The sequence below is a fragment of the Camellia sinensis genome, chromosome 2 (genome assembly GCF_055761805.1).
Source record: "Camellia sinensis isolate YWXY chromosome 2, ASM5576180v1, whole genome shotgun sequence".
NCBI lineage: Eukaryota > Viridiplantae > Streptophyta > Magnoliopsida > Ericales > Theaceae > Camellia > Camellia sinensis.
The window spans coordinates 75,286,238-75,309,827 of record NC_138962.1 but is presented as its reverse complement, the minus strand read 5'-3'; the positions used below and the strand labels follow the sequence as shown (position 1 = coordinate 75,309,827).

General features: G+C 32.0%; 2 protein-coding genes across 8 annotated transcripts; both read left to right on the top strand.

Annotated features, from left to right (window-relative positions):
* The first annotated feature begins 3,410 nt into the window (after nucleotides 1-3,410).
* On the top strand, nucleotides 3,411-4,447 carry LOC145814407 (uncharacterized). Its single transcript, XM_082911208.1, has 2 exons — nucleotides 3,411-3,718; nucleotides 4,384-4,447. The coding sequence occupies exons 1-2, from the start codon at nucleotides 3,411-3,413 to the stop codon at nucleotides 4,445-4,447; spliced, it is 372 nt and encodes a 123-aa protein (XP_082767334.1).
* A 10,093-nt stretch (nucleotides 4,448-14,540) lies between these two features.
* On the top strand, nucleotides 14,541-21,751 carry LOC114305524 (uncharacterized). Of its 7 annotated transcripts, none has more exons than XM_028250621.2 (6): nucleotides 14,541-14,639; nucleotides 15,802-15,957; nucleotides 16,107-16,165; nucleotides 16,287-18,056; nucleotides 20,407-20,566; nucleotides 20,946-21,751. In XM_028250621.2, the coding sequence occupies exons 2-6, from the start codon at nucleotides 15,855-15,857 to the stop codon at nucleotides 21,602-21,604; spliced, it is 2,751 nt and encodes a 916-aa protein (XP_028106422.2). In that variant the 5' UTR covers nucleotides 14,541-14,639; nucleotides 15,802-15,854; the 3' UTR covers nucleotides 21,605-21,751. The 7 variants fall into 7 exon arrangements, with proteins under 7 accessions (XP_028106422.2, XP_028106420.2, XP_028106417.2 ...); XM_028250619.2 differs by having other exon boundaries at nucleotides 14,542-14,659; XM_028250616.2 differs by having other exon boundaries at nucleotides 14,542-15,039.
* The last annotated feature ends 1,839 nt before the right edge of the window (nucleotides 21,752-23,590 follow it).

The following is a 23,590-nucleotide window of genomic DNA, read 5'->3' as shown; positions in this document are numbered from 1 at the left end:
TCTCGTCTTCTCGGGCCTACTTGTCTAGGCTGAGATCATGTCTTCTCGGATCCGGGATCCAGGATCTGGAATCCGGGATTTGCTCACTCAGGATGAGTTCTTCTATACTTGAATGTTATCTCCTTGGGAGCGCTCATGCCCCCTGTCTTTGCATCCCTTCTGGAAGGGTCTTCGTTCCTCTGCAGGTATCTATCCTTCCATACCTGGAGGTCGTCTTCGTTGCTTCGATCTGTTGTCTTTGGTGCGTCACCTTCCTGGCCGGCTTCTTTCACTCCGTGACTCTGGTCACGAGTGTCTGTGTTGCTATTGTCCCCTTCAACGTCGAGATCAATAGGTCTTCCACTCCCAGCAGGAGCGTAGTCTCTAATCTGGTCATTCTGTTCGTCATTGGCCATCTATTCTTCTTTCTTTCCCACAGACGGCGCCAAATTGTGTGGGTGATTTTCCGACCACACTGCCCGCTTAGTAACCAGCTGGAGAGCACTGGCAGAATAGATGGCACCTGACTGACCTTAGACCCATGGTGGTGCCTCTCTTTTATGGAGAGCACTGGCAGAATAGATGGCACTTGACTGACCTGTAACAGAAATATAAGAATCCCGCGGTGGTTTCGACCACCCGGGGGCACTCCGACGATCAAGTTAGTATATCTCTCAAAGATAAATCAAGTACTAAACTCACAAGCTTGAGTATCAAAAGCATACCTTAGACCCATGGGGGTGCCTCTCTTTTATAGCCAATATAATCCTAATCCCAATAGGAGCCTGGCCCTAATGGACTTAGGATTACTTCTAATCTGGAACTCCCAGTGGGATCAGGATAAACTCTCTAAGAGTCTTATCTTTACCCAAACTGAAGTCTTCTCTCAATCTAGGACTCTTGTCCATATCCAAGTTGAGTTCCCTCTTCATTCTAGGACTCTTATCCCTTATCCGCTTATCTCGGATTCCGATATCTTCGGAGATAACCTCGGCCTTGCCGAGATCACCTCGGCGTCACGACCAGGACACGTGGCACCTCGGCTGACACGTCGGCGTCACCTTGCCACGTGTTGGTACTCAGAAAATATATCCCCACATATATATATATATATACATATATAATATAATTATATTAATAGTCATTTCATTTTAAATATTGTGTATTTTTTTTATATATATACTTATATAAAATTATAAATAAAGTGAATCTTACGAATCACTATTCTAATAATGTTCTCTAGCTTTCATTTGATTTTTTCTCAACTTGTGAAAGCATCGAATTACAGCCATTTTTGGTTGTTTACAGAAACTGACATACTCAATTTTTAATAATTATGCAGCTAGAATATGCTGCTCTGGATGCCGTTGTACTCGTTCACATATTCTGTCATGTCCGAAGTACTTCTCAGCCTGCTTCTGTCCCGGAGGGGCCTGCCAAAATATGGTGGAAATCCCATATTGTAAGTACATAGAAGGGGCTAAAAAAGCCATGTTGTAAAATTTTGTGAATCGAATCTGCGTGTCAGATTACTTTCTGGCATAGCATCTGACCTACCTCAGGCAAAGTGTGCTTTTTTTTAATTTTTTTTTTATTTTTTATCACTCTAATTCGTTCACTTGGTTAGGTAGTTTACTGAAAGCTAACATATTTTGGAATTGTCACACAGGCTTCATATGTGGGTAACCCGAAGAAGACCAAAAAGGAAGCTAAAGATGCCGGGATTGATGCGCATTCACGATTGGTTTATTTCTAAACTTTGCACATTTCATTTTCCGTTGCATTCGACTGTTTCTTACTTGTACATACCGGCAGCTAGGCAAATGACATTGGCTAGTAATGCATGCTGATATGTTTTATTTCACATTTGTGCATATTAAAAACTAGCATCGTGGAAAACTGAGACTGGTCCTTCTTTGAACTGACTTTGCTTTCTTAATTTTAAAAAATAAAAACAAAGAAATATGGTCAACATAGTTGGGTTGGTGGGCTGGTTCTCTGAAAAATAAAAACAAACTGAGACTGGTCTCTCTGAAATTTTATCTGGTCATGATTGTGGTGGCACCAGATTCACCTTTGGTCAACATAGTTGGGTTGGTGGGCTGGCTCCATCTTATGATTGAATTTGAAATACCTTCAGAGGGAAACCAGTTCGGGACTGATAATTCCTTAAATTTGTGATATATGCTATGTGAAGTGAGACTTTGTGACTGATTAAAATCACCTTCATTGATGATATATGCTATATATTGGATGATGTTTCTGTCTTGATGGATTTTTTTTCTTTTTTTTGGGGGAGGGGAAACTGCTAAGCAGCAGGGTGGATGGAACGTATAAGAGTTTAAAGAATTCTTTTCACATCCTAACCTTGCGAGAGGCGAGATTTGTACCTTGAATTGGGTGTTTAGGGATTTAGATCATGCTTGTTTGAACAGATTGGATTGGACGAGATTGGTATTCTTTTATGACTGTTAGTCTTAGAATTATCAATCCATTTGGATTATCTATCTTATTGTATCTTTGGATTAGCTCATGATTATAAGGGGAGATTGACAAATCCAATAAATTTGATAATTTAGCCAATTAGCTCAAACCTATTCTCAGTTTTCATTTCGTATTACATCCCCTGGTGGGATTTAAAAGTACCTGATATTTTGTCCAGGTGGATTATTAGTCCGGATTTCAAATCTTTTAGCCAAACATAAGATTATGTATTTTGTTGAATTATTAATCCAACTCCAAGGCTATATCTGCCCAAAACAAACATGATCTTAGGTGGCTTGGATAATGGTAAAATCTCTTAATGCTATGTGATAATGATAATGATCCAAAGCTATGTACTTAATGCTGTGATAATGATAAATTCTCTTAGTCCACTTTTGTAGTTTGGGGATTAGGGTTAAGAATGTGATAGTCTAACCAGTAAGAATAGCTATGGCAATGACTTGTTCCAATGGAAAAATTATTAGTAACTACAACGTGTCTTTACTCCCAACCAATCACCAATTGGCAAGTCTTTTTGTTTCTCATGCCCTAACACAAAGTCATGAATTCTACCCCTCTATCAATTATGATACTCGTAGAGCACCACCTGATCATGCCTAGGACCACCAAATAACTTCTTGTTTCAACGCCATCTTATCAATTCAATCTTTCATATGTTGACAACATGACATGAGAAGATTATATTATTGACTGCAATCCAAATAAGCTTTGCTGAGTTGGGTCCAAAATTTTAGTTTATTATTTTCTATCTCTGGTCAATAACCGAAAATGATCTCCCTTATTAACCTCTCCACCACATATCTATATATCATATATCTACAGCCTATCATCACCAAACCCCACACTCTCTCGCGCTCTGTCTACCCATCTCTCTCTCTCTCTCCCCAACTCTTCCAAACACAAAGAGGGGAGAGAGAGGGACAGACATGGCTGACTTCTCTAGCCCTTATAGAACCAGAAAGCTCGACATCATCAATTGCAATGACGGGTATGCTGTCATCAACAGAGCGTTAACCTGTGGCTCTGATCACCCATCCAGCCACCGGCTGCCACCTCCCTCCGGCATGTTCAACGGGAACAGAATGACGACGAATGTGGCGGCAGCCAAGTCGAGGCGAATGTTTGATGCTCGGGAGATGAAGAGAAAGAAGAGAGTGGCGAAATATAAATGGTATGCTGTTGAAGGAAAGGTAAAGGCTTCTTTGAAAAAGGGGTATCGATGGTTCAAGCGCAGGTGCTCGGAGATTGTACGTGGGTTCTAGAGAGATAAAGAGAGTGAGAGAAAGAGAGTTGTTGATGAAGATTGAAGAAGAGAGACGAAGCCTTGTGGTTGTTGGTTCTTTGTTGATGAATACATGCATGCCTTGTACGAGTTTTTTATTTTTTTTATTTTTTTAGGGCTTGTTTGGTTGTATTTTGATTTTTTTTTTTTTTTTTTCATTTATGTTTTGGTATTTTTAGAAGCACAAACAGTGAAAAGTTGAAAAACATCTGTTGTTTTCATATTGTTCTATGAAAACAGTTTTCTTTAAGAAGCAACTTTTTGTGTGATCTTTTAAAAAACAGCCGTGATTCGGACCCCCAGTTGGGGCCATTCCCAGTGACCTCCAGTGCCACATGGCGCTTTGCCAGTGGTTGAAACCAAAAAAAAAAAAAAATTTGCTTTTTTTGGCCAATCAAGAGTGACCTCCAGTATAAGCTTTATTCTTTAAAAAATTGGGTTGTTTTTAGAGATTTTATTTATTTATTTATTTTTTTCTTCAAACAGTTCGACAACTGAGTTTTTTATGTTTTCAGAAAACATACAAACACAAAAACAGAATTTTGTTCCTCTTTTCCTTAATGCCGTTTTGCTCTTTTTCTATGTATTGGTTGACATTCTTCTCTCCTCTCTTGCAGTCAAAAGATTGCCACGGAAACCCTTCCATCCTTCCTCTCTCTCGAATCAGAAAATAATGCCTGAAGCTCATCCCCACCATTCATTTTTTTTCTTTTGGTTTTTTATAGTTTTATTGTCATTATTATTGGAAATTAAAACCCGCAAATGTGAATTGTTGATTATAACACAAAAATGTAGTAGCCCCTAAACACGATCTTAACACAATTGTTCATTTGTTATGATATTTCTTGTGATTGCCAATATTTGGTGATTGTAAAATGGTTTTACTTTTTTTTATTAAATGTCAAAGCTAATATCTTGTGATTGTCATGGTTTGATGATATAGTAAAATGGTTATTTATTTTTATCAATCAAGTCTTGGGACTGGGGGTTTCCCAGTTCAGTTGGCCAAAAAGGAATTTTCAATTCGCCATCCGTTTGTCGGATTGGCAAATTGAAAAAAATTAATCTACATCCATCTGTTGAATTGACGAATGCAGATTGAGTGGATTGGTGAATGGATGCGAATCGATTTGACGGTTTAAATTTTTATAAATTTTGAACATAATACAACTTATTATCATTTTTTTTAGATAACAATTCAATTCAACATAATTCAACAATTATCAAGTAAATTGTCAAATATTAATAATAAATACATATAAGAAAATCATGTATTATCAAAACTATTTCATTACTATTTTTTATTTAAAAATTATTTAATTTAATTTTTTTTTAAAAATGACAAAATTAAGTCTTATATTTTCTACATATAAAAATATTAAATATCAACACTTGTCATTTGATAAAAAGATTTTTAAATTGAAAATACAACAGAATATTTAAATTCTCTTTCAATTGAAAACACAAACAGAATATTTAAACAAATTGAATATACAAAATTTTACAAATTATTAGGGGGTGTTTGCGGTTTAGCAGTTCGGTTACGGTCAAAGAAACGTTAAATTCACCATCCATCCAAAACTAGGAGGATTAAAAAAAATCAATCCGTAACCGTCCGTTCGTTATCACGTATCTGCTCAAAATGTGGTAAATCAGTTTGATTCGATCAATTTGGACAATTCGAAATATCTGTTGAATATCCTACTAGGATCCATAATCAATCATAAATACACATGAAATGATAGGGTTCTCTATTAAAGAGACAATTTTACTCAAATTGTGAGCCTTTTTTTAATTTTTTTTTCTATGAATGATCCTATTATTATATGTATATTTTACAAATCTCATATAAAATTATTCACTAAGCTTGATGAGTTTATTATTTTAAAGTGATAAGATGACAATTCCACTACACCATAATATGTGTATTTTCTTTATATATTTTACAAAATCACCTTCCAAAATTTACCAAACAAATACTAACTACTTTTCCCAGCTCTTATCGTGCAATTACCATTGAATATCCTTTAATGGCCCATTTTAAATTTTAAAAAAAATAAAAAATAAATAGTTGATTTGATATTGGGAGCAATTACAAATCAGGATATTTGACTAATATTGTCAAATATAAGGGGTGCAAGTTCGTTTTGTATAGAAAAACAAAGACAAAGTTGTACTCCACAAAGATTTCTACCTTTTTGTAATTATTCACCCCACCTCCCACTAATTTCTAGTTGACAGTGGCCTCCTCCAGTCCACCATATGGACTGGACGGTCCAATTCAGCTCATTGAATTTATTTTTAAATTTATTTTTGATAATTTGAATCATTCACATTTTAAAATTTATCGAATATATTATACCTTTAAAAAGTTACATCGATCAAATAATGAATATTATGTATTCGGATCATTTTTTTATGAATCGTTAATTTTCTGATCGTCCATTTTTTTTAGATTAAAAGTGATCCGAATACATAGTGTTCGTTATCCGATCGACGTGATTTTTTACAAAGATGATGTACTCAAGAAATCCTAAAATGTAAACGGTTTGGATTATCGAAAAAAACCCAAAAAGTAGGCCAAATAGGCTGAATTGGACTAGACTGTCCCAGATCTAAGACTAGAGACAGTCCATACCCTTTGTAGACGTTTATTTCATTCAAGGATTATTATTTCTCTTGTCATGTTTTTTTTTTTTTTTTAATGAAATATTTTCAATTTCTTTCATATTATACCCCCACACGGTATGAATAGGTTGAAGAATTAATTAATGAAAAATGTTGTATACAAACTGAGTTCTTACGATTTTTTGTATCACTAAACACAAATTGAGTAATAATTTTATATGTATTTTTAGATTTTCTATAAAGTCTTAGGCAATAGACACCTTAAAATGCAGCATTATGAAATGAAAGAGAAAATAAAAATTAAAAAAAAATTGTTTCCTATTTTATTTATTTATTTATTTATTTATTTTTGAATAATGGAACAACAGCGGCAACTAATGTGGAAGCAGGCGATACATATCTTGCCTTTATTTCTACACAAAAATGCTTAGAAAGTACAATTATTGTGGATTTGAACCTTGATTTTTTTTTCTTCATGGAAATAATTAGGAATGAGTAAACATTAAAAAAAGGCAACGTTAATGCCAACATTTCTTTTCAAACTAATATGTTTGAGATTAATTTTTTGTATTATTATTATTAATAATTTTATGTTTTTAATGAATTTTTAAATTAAAAATATTAAGTGTTACACTTTTAAGCTCTAATTGACTAGACGAATTATTCAAAAAAAAAAATTATTAAAGACAAAAAATTTAAATAAAAACTAACTTTTTAAGTTTTTTTTTTTTTTTTTCTTTAAAGAACCTTTTTGGATTTTTTAAAACAAAATTATACATTTGAGATCCTTCTATACGAGACGGATCTGAAAAGTAAAATTTTTGACACAAATTTTTTAAAAAATCATTAAAGATAAAAATAAGTTCAGAAAAAATGTAACTCTTTTAGGAAGATAAGGATCATTGCAAAACATAAAATACAAACGAATAAATCTATAAAAATAATAATAATGCGTGAGTGCACAATGATCCAAGGTTTACGTGGTTCACCTAAAATTAGAATTCTTTATGATTCTTTTCTGTCGCTTCTTATCTTTCTATTTCTCTTACATCTCCTTATTCCTATGTCTTAAATTCTTAATGCATTTTTTTATTACGAGAATTATTTCATGTTTTTGAAACAAATAGTGCTACTTCAAATTTATAATTATTGGTTTAAACAAATGCACTAATCACTTTTATGTTGCTATTTTAGAAAACAAAATATAAAATGTCAATTAATTAGTATAACTTATTTGGGAAGTGGTTATTTTTGTAATTTTTTAATGAAAAGATATACAGAAAAATTAAGAGAGTGATTAGACAATTTATAATGACTTTTTTATTATATTAGCCTAATGTCAAACATGACATGAATATTATTATAAGAACACGTATAATTTTTTTTTTTATCACCATAATATGAATGATATGAATAATTAAAAATATATTGAGACCGCAAAACAGATATATTTGAGCATGTCCAATCATCACACTCCAAAAACTATTCGCATCATGCTATTGGTTTCTAGTAAACAAACGGTTGACCCATTATTATTTTTATAAACTTTGGATCTAAGATCTATGAATCCATAAAAAAGTTGAAGAATATTTTGACTTGCGGCACATGCAAGTATAGCATTATTCAAATTTGTGATTAGCATAATTTTTACCACTTGGAGATAAAGACTTCGTTATATTATACCATTAATTTTTGACCGTCCAAAAATTTAGTCATGTGCATGGGGGTTAAAGAGTATCATATTTATATATGAATTTTGTTAGAGGTATGATTGGAGGCATGAAATTTTAATCCACAAACTTAATTCAAATCTGGATTTTGTTTGAGAAAAGAAAAACCCAAATATTTCTGTGCAACTCCTTTACCTCGTTAAAGGTTAGAGTAGTGTTATTCAAGGTGAAAAATTAAACCATTTTTCGAATTCAATGATGTAGTAATTTATTAGAATATTTAACATAATTATCTCTTTTTTACATATCTTTTCTAATCATTAATCAGTCATAATTTTTACAATATCATTGAGTTTATAAAAAGAGAGAATTACACTAACGGTCCCTGTAGAGTTTAGGACTTGTGTCACTTTAGTCCCTGACCTTTCAATTGTGATACATTTGATCCTGAATTTTGAATTTCTTTTCAAACAAGAACAATTTAAAACACCATTACTCCATTTTAAGAGTAAAATTGTCAATTTGATAAAATATAACCTTGTTTGACAAAAATAAATGTCAAAAAATTATTTTTAAATGTTTAAAAATTATTTCTACCAATCAAAGATAAAATTATATAAAAATAATAAATCTTTTACATTTTTACATTTTTATTTTTTTATTTTTTGACCAAATTAATTTTAGTATGTGTATGACTGATGATCATGTAATGTGTGGTTATTTTTATTGATATTTTTTGATGATTATCATATAATAAATAGTTGTATTTGTTATTAACAGATATTTTTAGATGATTATCATTTAATAGATAGTTATTAGGCTTTAATGTGTAATCGATATGTTTAATAGATGAAATATTTATAGTTTTAGATATTTTGATTTAATGGATTGGTTGAATAATGACATTAAAGTTGTCGCCGTGTTTGACTTTTGAAAAAATAAAAACTAATTTAAAAAAAATAAATATCAAAAAAAATTATTTATACCCTCTCCAAAAACAAAACTATATAAAAATGATATGCTTTTAAATTTTTTCACTAATTTAATTTTTAGTTTCTTAGAAATTTTTTTCTGAAAATAGACTATGAAAACCAAGCTAAATAGAATTATAGCCAATAAAGTTCTAACATTATTCATTTAAAAAAATGTCATTACATTTCAAACAACATACAAGTTAATCAATACAAAATAAATTGTATAACGACTTTATCCTTAAAATGGACCGTTTACAAAGGAATATCTTTTATTGTCCTTATTTCAAATGTATAACAATTGAGAAGTTAATGACTAAAATGACACAAACTCTAAACTACAGAGACTGTTAGTGTAATTCGTCCTTTAAAAAATTAATTTAGAAAATGGACTTGTATATTATTTTTCTATAAGTTATGGGTTCAAATTTTGTCACAAACAAGACTTTTCGGCTTATGGCACCTATTGGGTCATGAATTATTTTTTCAATGCTAATAGAATGGAATTGAATGATTTATATAATGACTATTCCAAAGAATGATAAATGAGCTGAATAAATAACTGTTTAAGTTTTGTTTGAAAATTTTAACAAGTTTTAAAATTTATTTAAACTTGATTCGTTAAACTTTAGAGTTGATCTAAAACTAGCTTTTGTTAAGCCTTGAGTAGTTTGATATTTTTATATAAATTTAGACTTATCGAATTGAGCCAACAGACAATTAGCTGTACAAGTCTGATTTCAAAACTTTAATGAATTTTAAATGACTTGCTTAATGAACTAAGCTAAAACGAGTTTTTGACAAATCAAACATTAATTAAGCTCGAGCTGTTGATTCATTTAATGTCCCTAACTATTCTCTTATGGGTCATGATTGAGACCCTCTCCAATCACCACCCCCACCACCCCCCCACACACACGTGGCGGGTGGTGATTGGAGAAGAAGGAAAAAAAAGAAAAAGAAAAAGAAAATTTGGCCAATCATATTAAGAGGGGGTCAAAGGGGGTGAGAGGGAAAGGGGGTCCAGAACATTATTGATTCTCTTATAGTGGTGACTAATAATTTTATTTGTAATATATATTTTATATTTTTTTAGTATACCAAATATAAGAATGAATATTATGATAGAATAATTATTCAATTTCAGTTTATTCTAATACATCGAATAGAGCTTAAATGTATTACACTAATATGTGAATGTAAATCTTAACGTACATGTTGATGTACAATTGATTTGTACTTTTTTTCTCTCTCACAATATAGTGGAACTGGTATGTGCCTTAAAAAAATGTGCTCATTCCATTTCATAAATTTTTATGTTTTAGAAACTCTGTCAGCATTCTATCTGTAAAACAAAGTTCTAAAATTAAAAAGGAATAATTATACTTATTATTAGAGTTATAGTTGACTTAAATTTTACTTTAGTTATTATAATTTTAATTTAAATTAAGGGTTGGTTTGGGATGTCCTAAAAAAGTTCACTTTTTGTCTTTTTATGAAAAGATGTGCAGAAAAGTAGAGAGGTGATGTGATAGAAAAAAGATAAAAAGATAAAAAGATGGATTATATAGTAGATGCCAAACCAGGCCTAAGTGAGTTTTATAATTTGGTTCTTCCATTAAAATTTTTATTAATTTTTTATACGTGTACACCTTTCGATTGGCACGTATTCCAAAATTGTTCCTTCCGTTTGGTTTAATTTTAAAATTATGATTTGAGTGTGAAATTGTGATTTAAGTTTAAAGTTGTGAGTTGAGTTTTGAAAATTTCTTTAGTTATGAATTTTTAAATTTTGAATTTTAAATTTTTAAAAAGAGTTGAGTTGCATTTTGAGTTGAAGTTTTTTAATTTTGAGTTATATTTTGAAATTTTTTAGATTTATTTTTTTAAATATTAAAAAATGTTTAAGAAAATTTTATTTTTATTTTAAATATATAATTTTTATTTTAATAATTTTTAATTTTAAAATTTTAAATATTTTATTTTATTTTTTAAATATTTTAAACTCAAAACACAACTCCACACTCAAATTGTAACAAAATAAATAACTCAAAACTCAATTCAAAATCTCTTTTCAAAAATCATAACCAAGTTCTTTTCAAAATACTATTTAAAAAAATTCAAAAAAACTATTTTTTATTTTTTATTTTTTTGAAAAACATATATTTTGTTTATTTTTATGTTTGAAGAAAAATATTTTTTATATTTTTTATTTTTTCAAAAAATATTTTTTGTTATTTTTTTAAGTATTGGCCAAATAATTTGTTATTATTTAGATATATATATATATATATATATGGTGATCCAATTTTTTAAAAAAATTTTAAAAATTAAATATTTAAAAAAAATTAAAATATAAAAATATTTAAAAAGTAAAAATTATATATTTAAAATAAAAAATAAAATTTTCTTAAGCATTTTTAAATATTTAAAAAAATACAGCACACAAATATATAAAATACGGTACACATTACAAAAAGAATAAAGCTTCAAACCCCCAGTGGGGGTGTTGGGAGTCTGCTGTGATTGGTGGAAAAACTGTTTTTTTTTTTTTTTTTTGAACCAATAACAGGCTGATACGTCACTGGGGGTCTGACTGAGGGTCGCCCCCACTGGGGTCGGAAGCATTTCTGTTACAAAAAATAAATAAATATTGAAATATAAAATATTTACCTTAAAAAAATAAAATTTAGAAATTTTTTAAATATTTAAAAAAAATCCAAAAAATTTAAAAATATAACTCATAACCATACAAATTTTCTCTTTTCAAAACTCAATTCAAAACTCATAATAAAATACGACTCTACACTTAAATCATGATTCTAAAAATAATTTCAAAAAAAAATTAAAAAATACTTTTTTGAATTTTTTAAAAAAAATAGAGTTTTGAAAAAAAGTTTAGTTTTGAATTTTGAAAAGAGTTTTCAATTGAGTTTTGAGTTGTGTGTTTGATTATGAGTTTTGAAAATAATTTTTAAATTGAGTTTTAAGCTGTGTGTTTGGTTAGAGTTTTGAAATTTTTTTACTAGAATTGTGATTCCAAAATTAAACCAAATACCACCGTTAATTTTAATCTCCAATTTACATAGAAGAACTAAATTAAAATTAAATTTGAAATATAGAGATCAAATTCTTCAATTTAAAACAATATAAACTAAACCTATCGAAGTTAAAAGTATAAATTGAAAGGTTGCTCATACTTTTCCAAATTGGACAAATTGGTGTTATTATTATTATTATTATTTAAAATAAAAGAGATAGTAATGGGGGTTAATTATGTGTGTTTCATGGTTGTTGGGGATAGGAGTAGTGAACAAGACTAATGAGCTATGGAAGACCATACTTTTGAGAGGGACCCATAGAGAATTGATTTTGTACCAATGTAAAAATGACATGCTCTCATGAGTCATATATGACCAAGATTTTGAAAGTTTCTACATAGGAACAGTCCCTCAAGGCCTACCCACTGATTGAATCTTGATACACAATATGTTCAATTATTATTATTATAATTATTATTATGTGTTTTGCATGTTTCTTACAACCATTCTACAAAAGGATATCTCTCTCTCTCTCTCTCACTCTCTCTACCAGCAACATGACTTGTGGCACATGACATGATTGACCATGGACTTTAAGTGTGAAGGACTTGGGCATGTAAAGGCTACCTTTATTTGCAGTATATGTGAGCTAACACTTTCATATGCAAAGAACCTATAATTTCATTATTTTTATTTTAAAAAAATAAAATAAATGATAAGTGTAAATTTAAATATTAGGAAGTTTATTTTTCTAAAAAGAATAATAATAACATTATATGACTAAGATTATCACTCAATCTGAATTTTTTCATGAATAAATGATGTATACACCAAAATTTAAAAATAAATATATTAAATTATTAAAATAGAACCTATAATCAACGTCACAGGCCAAACTGAATGGGTACCCTCTTTTTACAAATTGATTTTCAAGAATGAGTTATCTTTTTGTTTCCTCTCAGAATAATTAATAATAATAAAAAATACTCTTTCTTATTTCCTCCCCACTTCAAATTTCCCCCTTCTATTCCCTTCGGCCTCGGCCCTTGCCAACTTCTCTCTATTTATTACAACCAAGTATTGGTGGTGTTGGAGAGAGCTTCATACCTCCTTGTGAAATTTTCAAAGCTCGATCATATGGATTTGAGCTATTCGATTATGGTCTTTTAATTCCTTCAAAGTCCTCCAAAAACAAACCAAATAGTAGAAATTTGAGAGTAATGGAGGAAAAGGAGATGGAAAAGAAGGAAAGTTTGATGGACATGTGGTAGAAGAAGAGCAATAAAAAAGAGAACTACGAGGTAAAACTAGGATAGAGAATTACAGCCCCTATCCTTTATTCTTTTATCCTAATGCATGCTTAACCATTGTATCATATAAGAGTCTTTAAATATAATCTAATGATCGAATTGCATTAGGACATGAGACATAAATTTACATAGAAAGATTTTGGTGCCATTTTTCTCTGTAACTCTTTGGGAGGAAGTTATAACAAAAATCTTAGAGTTTAAGCCTTATAATAAAATAAAACCTGAGTTTTAAATTTTATCAATTTAAATCTTAATTTTTTTTGTTTTTGTTTTTGTTTTCAATCTAAATTATTTACCTATTTTCATTAAGTAAATGAAAATAAGTATTTTAGACATTTTATTATATTAAGTTTAATGATTAAAATTCTCTTTTTCTATCGATTTTATTTAGGGATTGTTTGGCATTCCCTATATTAGTACAATTTTTTTGTTATTTTTTATGTTTTTTAGGTCATATCACATATCTACTTTTCTGCAAATCTTTTCGTAAAAAATTAAAAAGTGTATTTATTTTGATCATTTTAAACAACCCCTTAACAAAAACAGATAAATAGTTTAAATTGAAAAGAAATTAAAAGATAATAATTTAAATTGATAAAATTAAAAATTTATTTTTATTACCAGACTCAAATTTTAATTTTTTTGGTCGTAATTCTCCCTAACTCTTGTCATGAACTTTACTTTTTGATTGGTTCACCAATAAATAATGAAATATCGTAGGCAATAGAACCTAGCATTTTGGGTAAATTACACTTCAACCGTTTCGTATTTGATATTTTTTATTTTGGTTTTTAAGATTTATTTATATTTACTTTCGCTTTTTATGTTTTAAATTTTTTTCAGTTTACTCCTTAACTTAATTGTTGTTAATAATTATACAAAAAATGACACATTAATAATTATGTAATATAAAAATATTTCATTATATATAATTCACACTTCTGACACAAACTCAAATATTAACATAATAATAGATTTTTTTATTATATGACAACTATCGTGATATTTTCTGTCTAATTTTACACATAAATTAGTTTTAGAAATAAATTAGAAAAATCAAAAATATAAAAGGCCAAAGTCAAAATAAAAATAAAAAATTAAGAATCAAAATAAAAAAGTGACAAGTATAAAATGAAGGCAAAGTGTAATTTATCCTTTTTCATGAATTCACTTTTTTGGGCGGTGGGTGGGGTTGGATTGTAAAATTGTGATCAAAGATGACCCCCCTAATCCAAAGATTGAGGCAGTTTCAGGTTGTTTCTTCTTCAAATGGGTAATTCTATTCTCTATTCTATTGCCAGATTCTGAAACAGAGTGCACTGTGCTCTGAACTCAGCCAAAAATGCACTGACAATAGAACCCAAAAACCACCGCATTTAATTTTGTAACGGTGAAGTCGTCGTCCCTTCTTTGTCCCAATTTAATACTCTCTCTCTGTCTCTCTCTGTCTCTCTCCTATTCACTCTCTCTCTCTCTGTCTCTCTCTCTCTGGAGCTCTATAGCTCTATCTCTTTGTCTTCATTGTCTCTACTATATTCGCCTTTAGGCATTGCAGATCTTGCTTTCTTTCTCAGTTTGATTTCTACTTCAAAGGAAAACAAACTTCTTGGGAGTCTTGAAAGTGGGGCTTATACAGAGAATGACCCATTTCTAGTGAGTTCTTGATTGAATCTTTCCGAGTTATTTATTTTTTATTTTTCAAATGCTTACCCATTTAACTGAAGCTGTTACACACCACAAAAATACATGTTTTTCTTTGCTGTTTCTGATTATTTGTGGTTTTGATTTAAGTTTTTATGCTTACTGGGTATCTTGGAGAATTGGGTTTTTTAAATTATCTTGTGTTAGATGGATGGAACAGCTTTGCCCTCTCTCTCTCTCTCTCTCTCTCTCTCTCTCTCTCTCTCTGCTGCTTGAAAACTAGGGCTTTTGGAGAACCTTGAACGTCAATGTAGGGTGAAAAAATTTTGGATGGAGAGGGCCCACTTTTTCATGCCTCTTGATCAAACATAGCTGTTTGGACTAACACTGATTAAAGAAAGCTAGATATTCTTCTTAATCTATAAATAGCAAATGTGTTTTGTTTAATCCTCTTTTATGCACCTTTAATGTTGATATTATTTTTGGAATCTGAATGAGCAATGGAGGGATATAAGGTGTGAATGTCATTGAAAGCTCCAATGTTTGAATTGAGTAACTCTACATACACAATTAAACCTCATAAAAGTACTAGACTGTATATGTGGTACCGCTGACTGATGATACATCGGGTGGGCTCTATCATGCTGTCTTGTACGTTCCTAGTAATTATTTATTTTTACTTCTTGTAGTTTAATTTGGTGTGTGTAGAATTATTTCTGTGAATTTGTTTCTGGATCATACCAAAGAATGCTTATATCCAAGGCTACATTGCAGATGCATTTGAGTTTCTGTAAATCTTGAAGTGATTTTGGGGTGTCAATGAGAAAATGGATGTTGAGAAACGAGCTTCAAAAGGGGGTTTTCTTCAGTTGTTTGACTGGAATGTTAAATCTAGGAAGAAGCTGTTCTCGAACAAGTCAGAATTACCTGGTACAGATTTTATTTTGACCCTTTTGTACGTTTTGATCATATGTGTTCATCTTTGTTCTTAATTTTTTGATTTTCTAATGTCTTGTTTTGCTGATTGTACTGTTTATTAATTAATTTTCTTAAATATGGTGTTGTCTTTTTGGCTGCAGAAGATTCACAGCAGGGAAAAGAAAATGTTGCAAATTCAATTATACTACACCCTCAGCATGTGCGTTTCTCTCTCTCTCTCTCTCTCTCTCTCTCTCTCTCTCTCATTATTTTATTTCTTTTTACTAATATAACATGATGTTACAATTATGATAATTTTTTTACTATTGCCATATTTTTAGATGGAGGCGCATGAGAATGGACCAGGTCTGAGAGGCAAAAAAAATGGTGATTATAATTTTGCTTCCTCAGTGACTAGTGATGAAGGATATGAAACTAGAGTGCCAGGTGTGGTTGCCAGACTTATGGGACTGGATTCTATGCCTACTACTATTTCTGATCCGTGCTCCAGTACCCCATTTTTTGACTCTCCTTCTGCTAAAGATTCTTGTTCCCAAAGGAGTACTTACAATTTTCAGATTGAGCATCACATTATAAACATGTCAAATGATGGAATTGCGAGGAATGTTGTAGAATCAAGGCTGCAGAAGGTGCAGAGCCGGCCAATTGAGAGGTTTCAAACTGAAGCCTTGCCCCCAAAATCAGCCAAATACATTCCAATTACCCACCATAGGCTGTTATCCCCTATCAAGAGTCCCGGGTTTATCCCAACAAACAATGCTGCATACATAATGGAGGCAGCTGCCAAAATGATTAAGCATGGCCCTCCATCAACAATCAAGAGTAAGACGGCATGCTTTGGGTCTTCTTCAGTTCCATTGAGAATTCGGGATCTGAAAGAGAAACTCGAGGCTGAACGGAGAGCTTCCGGGCCCCTTGAATCATCTCAAAGACCCAAAGAGCTGATTTCTTTTAGGTATAATAAAGGAAAGCATAGTGAGAAGAACCACCATAGATCAGGAGATAAACAACTCTATAATGCTTCCATGGGTTCAGTACGAGACAGTTCTGATTATTTGAATAAAAAAGGGAAATCGGTTTCACTCGCTGTCCAAGCAAAGGTCAATGTTCTGAGAAGAGAGGGATTGCCTCCAAGTGGTAATAGGAGTTCAATCAACCGAAAGTTAGATGACAAGGTTAAGCCGGTCCAGTTTAATAAGAGCCAATCGAATGTGCAAAAGAGTGGGCAAAAGGGGACCTCTACAAGCAGGACTATGGATGTGCTCAAGCATAATAATCAGAAGCAGAATTGTGTAGGTGGTATAGACAGACTAGCCACCAAAGCCTCAATATCCAACCAGCAATACAGAAAAATTCCGTCCACCAATGGTTCTGTTAGGCCAAATAAGACCTCAAATAAGGTTCTAAACTCAGGAACTGTGTGCAGGAAAATGAATTCTGCTGCAAAAGATACTAGAAAGGAGCTTCTGTCGTCTAAAACAAAGACTTTTGATGAAAAGAAACAGCCCATCTATAAGGATATTCATTTTGAAGAAAGTGTTGCTAAGAACATATCGATCACTAGACATGAAAGGTCTGTAAAATGTAACATTGCAAATGATGGCTGCTTGAACTGGGACGTACTTGACAGGAAACACAGCATGGATGTTGTTTCGTTTACATTCACATCGCCCATTAGAAGATTAGCACCTGGGTCCCAGTCCTCTGGTGAAGTCATGGAAAAGAGGGCCCTCTTTTGTGTTGATCCTTGTGATGACAATGATCCACATGACTTGAAAAATCCGACTTTATCTTCTCCAGGCTTGAATGAGGTTGGTGGAAATGTTTTGAATGTTCTTCTTGAGCAAAAGCTTAAGGAATTAACATGTAGAGTTGAGTCATCTACTTATGACCTTGTTGAATCTGGGAGTGCTTCTGGTTCATTTAGTTTGCAAGATTCCCTGTCAACTCTCAACGTGATGAATTCTTTCTCAACAGAACATCACAATAGCTTTCAGCTTAATCAGCATAAAGATAACTCAAGCCCCCTGTATGATATTGATTTGGCTTCAGTTGATGATCTGCGGCTCAAAGCTAAACAAAAGTGGCAGGTATTTATCCTTTTGAACATATTTCATCTGCTGGTACTGTGTTTTCTGTGTTTGACTTTTTATCATTTTTTGTGGCTACTTCATAAGACTAGCAAATGAAGTTGAAACACAGAAGTATAGTTGCATCAATTTATTGTTCAAACTTTGTTCTGAAATGTTCACAATAAAGCCATCTGTTAATCATGCCATGCGGAACGGGTTTGAAGCAGAACTTGGGACTCTCAAAGCTGATTAGGACCTTGTATATTTTAATACGAAGACAATATTGTTTCAAACTGTCATCATCTATGAAGCATAGATACTTCGAAAAACATGTCATACCCGTACCGGATATTAACCGGCGTATAGTACCTCATATGGTACTTCTACATACGTACCAGGTACACGAAACACATACTCAAATTTTTTCTTCTTAATTTTTGGTGTACCCAGACGTACTTAGTAAATATCCAAGCCATACCGTACCGTACCTCAGTTGAAACAATATTTTCTTCTACTACAATAATAAAACTCCTTTCACTAGACTTCTTTTTTATTTTAGTTTTATGTTTAGCATGATTTTAAAATTAAATTGTGGTTTATAAGTTATTTAATATATTGATATTTAATTATAATTTATACCTTTATTTTTGACATTAAATGTTAATTACTAGTTTGATCTTAACAAATTAAACTATTTAATTAATTTTTATATTACTCTAAATTAAAAATAAATATTTTTTTACAAGCGTATCAAGCCGTACCCCGTACCCTACTTTTTTTGGATTTTACCGTATCAACGTACCCATATCGAACCAATACCAGTACTCGTACCCGTACCCGTACCCGTACCTGTGCTTCATAGGTCATCATCTAGTGATTTTAAGTTTTTAAAACTTAATAGGAAATAAGAGGATAATTAAAACTTTGATAGTGAAAAGACTTGGGATTTACGGCACAATAAAACATATAATAAAACACATAACGAGCGCCCTAAGGGCATTTGTTACTAAGCTTGGAATAGTTGTACATTATTTACAGAAATGTGTGCTATAAAAATTAAAACCTGTGATAGTGAAAAGACTTGGGATTTATGACACAATAAAAAAGATAACGAGTGCCCTAAGGGCATTTGTTACTTAGCTTGGAATGGTTGTACATTATTTATAGAAATGTGTGTTACAAAAATGTAGAGTAATTTTGGATTTGTTAACCAATTATTTTGGGTCTCTCCTTTACAAGACTAAAATATAACATATTATATAGGCATTACAAAAGGTGGGGTCTTCTCCAATTTGGTTGGGGGCCCAAGGCAACAGCCTTGCATTTGGATCGACCCTGGATGTACGCGAAAAATCATTGGGAACAAATTAATACCCTCAAGTAGAAAACTACAGACACTCTTGCCTGTTAAAATCTACTAGATCAAAAGTTTAAGGCTAAAACTTAAATAAACAACGTACACTCATAAATGGCTATGACACTGTTGTCAGCCTTCTCTTATCTAGATCTATGTTCCTTGGGACTCTGATTTCAGTAGGCCAAATGGTGGGAATAACCAGCACACGATGAATTAACAAAGTGCTAAAGTGTATCTGATTTTGCAGAGAGTTTTCACTAATCAAAGTTCATCAGCATAAATTCTTCTTGAATATATGTAAACAAGATCTCTAAAATATTCAAGGGCTCTAGGTAGGCTAGGACTAAACTATGAATGTCTCTATGTGTTTGTGTGTATTAGACTGAAAAACAAATGCTCTATGTATTTTTATTGTTTTTCAAATCTAGTCATGTAGGGATTCAAAAATTTTCTTGTCTACTTGAGTGCACTTTGAGCTAGTTTTGAGCTTGCTTGCTTGCCCGCTCGAGCACAGAGGTCTAGCCTTTCAGAATGCACCCTACACCACAATCCACATCATTTAATTAAGATTTTACATGTAAATAATGGATTATCCTCATTTGAATTCAAGAAAAATATCAGAATTATGAATTTCCTAATAAATAAATGGTGCAGAAGGATTTTTTGTTGCCAACCTTTAGGAATTGAAGTGAGGTTTGTTGAGTCTAGAAATTTGATCTCTCAATTCTTTTCTAATTTGCATTGCAATTATTTGTTCCTCCAGAATGTCTGTGCACAATGTCATATTATTATATGCACGAGTAAATACATGCTCACTTGGTTCAATATTTTTAAGTAAGTACTTAAATATGACCAGACTCCCATTAACTTCTGATTTTGTCTTGTTGTCCATTTCATGTTTTGATGCCAGCGAGAATTGTCATCCTGCTTGGTGAATTTTTTGTAGCTGTGAATCCAAATTTGTTCTTGTAATGGTTAATATTCAACTCAATTCTCTTTTAACATCGTCAGGGGTTTGGAGAGATGGAAGGGAACAGCAGTAGCAGCAACAGCAGTGAATGTGTAAAAGAACTTGATTGCCGATCTCCTAGTCCAATCTCAAACCTTGAACCCTCTTCCTCGTATGGAAGTTGCTACTCATCAGATAGCAAAACTAGTTTTATTAGCAATGGTAAAGTACCAAATCCTCTTTTCATTGGTTTCTCTATTACTCTACCCAAGCACAATTTATAATTTCAAGCTCCAAAAACTGCTAGTGAGATGAATAACTCATATATATGGAAAATAATGGGGAATATTTTTGACAAATTAATTGAAAATTTTGGAAGGAAATTGAGGATTGTGTCCATGAAAAAAGAATAAAGAATAGATTCGACTGGGAATTCTCCAAACAGTTACGAAAATCTGTAGAAATGCTGCATGGAAAATCTCACACATATATGAGGACTTCTCTCAAAACTATATGCTTCTTTGGAAATAAGGCTTGTTATCTCAAAAATAGATGCAAATTTGCAGAAATGCATGTTCTAATCAAAGATGCTCAATTTCAGGCTTCAATCAGTGTTTATGGGATGAGGCTCGTGGAATGGTTGATCGTGTCTCTGCAAGAAAGTGCCAATTAGTGGAAGTAGAGACAGAGTTATCTGATTCAGCTTCTTCCACATCAGCTACATACATGGGTGGAAAGGATACTTCTACTACATGCAGTTTGATAGATTTTGAGAAATCTTCCAAGTGGCAATTAGAATACATAACAAAAATTCTTTGCAATTCAGAGTTGATTCTCGATGATCTTGTGTTGGGTCAGGTCAACAAGGTGATAACACCCAATTTGTTTGATCAGTTGGAAAATCCAAAAACTGGTGGTGATGAAAATGCAAAAGAGCGAAAGGTTTTGTTTGATTGTGTGAGCGAATGTCTAGAATTAAGATCCGAGCATCTATTTGGCGCAAGCTGCAAAACATGGTCTAAACGGTCAATGTTGTTCGGAAGGATGGGATGGTTGGCAGAGGAATTCTACAACGAAATTTCAAGTTGGACAAGCATGGGAGATTTGATGGTGGATGAGCTTGTCAACAAAGATATGAGCTCTTGGCATGGAAGATGGGTTGATTTTGAAATTGAAGAATTTGAAGAGGGTGTAGAGATTGAGAAGGGGATTCTAACTTCTTTGGTTGATGAATTGGTTGTTGATTTCTTGTTGGTCTAGGTAGATTGTGACAAGTCATGGATCTTGTATTATTTTATTTCATGTAGAGAAGGAAAGATTTTATGGCAAAATATACCTCTGGTCATGTAATTTGCCTCATGTTACTATGGTCCTTATCGTTCCAATTGTATCAATTTTGTTTTTTAATTTTTCACATTGTGTCAATTTAATCTAATTGACAAAGAAACTGGATAGGCATAAATAGATTATTCAAAGGGGAATGAATCTTTTCAAAATGATGAATTTGTCCCTTAATTTTAGTTCAATTTCTAAAAAAGTGTTATCAATCAAATTGATGATTTTGTCCCTTAATTTTAGTTCAATTTCTAAAAAAGTGTTATCAATTAAACTAAATTAATGCAATATAAAAATTTCAAGAGTACAGTCAATATAATTAAAATTACGAGGACTAAATTGATAAAAGAGATCAACTACATAATAATTTCGGAAGATTTTATTTACAATAAGCAAGATATGCAGGGGAAAGTGCAACTTTGTCAATTTACATGGGCACATCTTCATGTGAACCATACAGAGATGAAAGGATAAGGTCCCAGTATTTAAAGTCATGCTGGCCTTTAAACCGACCTTTTTATGAATTGGGACCATTTGACTGCTTGACTGGAATTTTGTTTTTGCATGAGAGTTCAAATTATGGTATATGAGATCCTTCTTTTTGACTACCCCACCCCTGTTGTTGATTGTAGAAACATGCAATTTTTATTTTATTTTATTTTATTTTTTGGGAGGGAGGGTTAATTACACAAAGGTTTCATCACCAATTAGTGATATCAATTTATTCTCATATATGAGCAATTACATTTTAATTCTTTTAATTATAAAAATACGTCACTTTTACTCCCCTCTAAAAGGGGGTTTTGTACATTTTTTTTTTTTTTAATTTTTTGGTTAAGAAGTCAAAATATACAGATTGATACATGAGTTCAAATTATGGTTGAGAGATCTTGGTGTAATTAATTTCTTTCTTTTTTTTTTCATTTCTATTTCTTTGATTAATTTTGTAATGTTTAAAACATCGAACATAGTATGAACTTTGAATACCTACAATTACTTCCAAGGGAGGCTTACAATGTCAACGAATGTCCTAATGCTTAAGGAAGAGTCTATTTACAAATTTATATACCATTAATCCTTTTATACACATCATTTCAGGATGCCTCTATTTACGCACCATATTTAGTCTCAAGGTACACCATTAATTGATTATTTTTTATTACAATAATGACCTTACATAAAATGACCAAAATGACCATAAAAAAATATCAATACACCCTCCACACAGCACCACTCTCCGCTGCCTGATTCTATCTCCGGCCACCATCATCGAAACCCAGCCACCATCGCAACCCCCACAACCTCCCTACCTCACCGGAGACCCCTTTCCCCTATGCAAACCCTTCTCCCTGTTGATTGAAATTCGACTTTCCAAATTCAAGATCGACTCTCCTTGATCCTATGTGTTGTCAAGAACAGAGCCTTTGATCTCGTGACTTGATTTTCTTACTTCGCGACCTAATGCCTTTGGATTTTGCGACTTGATTTCTCCACTATTTTGAAGTTTCCAGTTCGTAAACTCTCAAGAACCCTAGTCGGCAGTTCGCGATTTGGTCCACTCTGGTGTTGTATCTTTGGGAAACTAGTGTTCGAGTTTGGCATTACACAGACGATTTCGCAACTTGACTATGGACCTTTTTCGCGACTAGCTTCAGAACCTCTCAGCTCTTTTTTGGGTTCGCAGCTACTGGGTTTTGTATCGAAACCCTAGATCGCACACATCGCAAACTAAAGAAGTATCACAAGTCACAATTTTCGGAATTGTTATTACATCGTGACTTGTGAATCAAAGAGGCACCTGGAATTAGAGTTTGGATTTATTGGTCACAGTGCGATTACCGAAATTGCTTTGGATTCTTTGTGGGCTTGAGTCTGGCTTTTGGCTTGTTCTTGTATTTTGGGTTGACCGAG

What these genes read in the sequence shown, in the direction of transcription:
- LOC145814407 (XM_082911208.1), top strand. Translation starts at nt 3,411, where the DNA reads ATGGCTGACTTCTCTAGCCCTTATAGAACCAGAAAGCTCGACATCATC. An exon ending in TATCGATGGTTCAAGCGCAG is followed by an intron (nt 3,719 to 4,383) that starts GTGCTCGGAGAT and finishes CCTCTCTTGCAG; the next exon opens with TCAAAAGATTGCCACGGAAA.
- LOC114305524 (XM_028250621.2), top strand. Translation starts at nt 15,855, where the DNA reads ATGGATGTTGAGAAACGAGCTTCAAAAGGGGGTTTTCTTCAGTTGTTT. An exon ending in GAACAAGTCAGAATTACCTG is followed by an intron (nt 15,958 to 16,106) that starts GTACAGATTTTA and finishes TTTTGGCTGCAG; the next exon opens with AAGATTCACAGCAGGGAAAA. An exon ending in TTATACTACACCCTCAGCAT is followed by an intron (nt 16,166 to 16,286) that starts GTGCGTTTCTCT and finishes CCATATTTTTAG; the next exon opens with ATGGAGGCGCATGAGAATGG.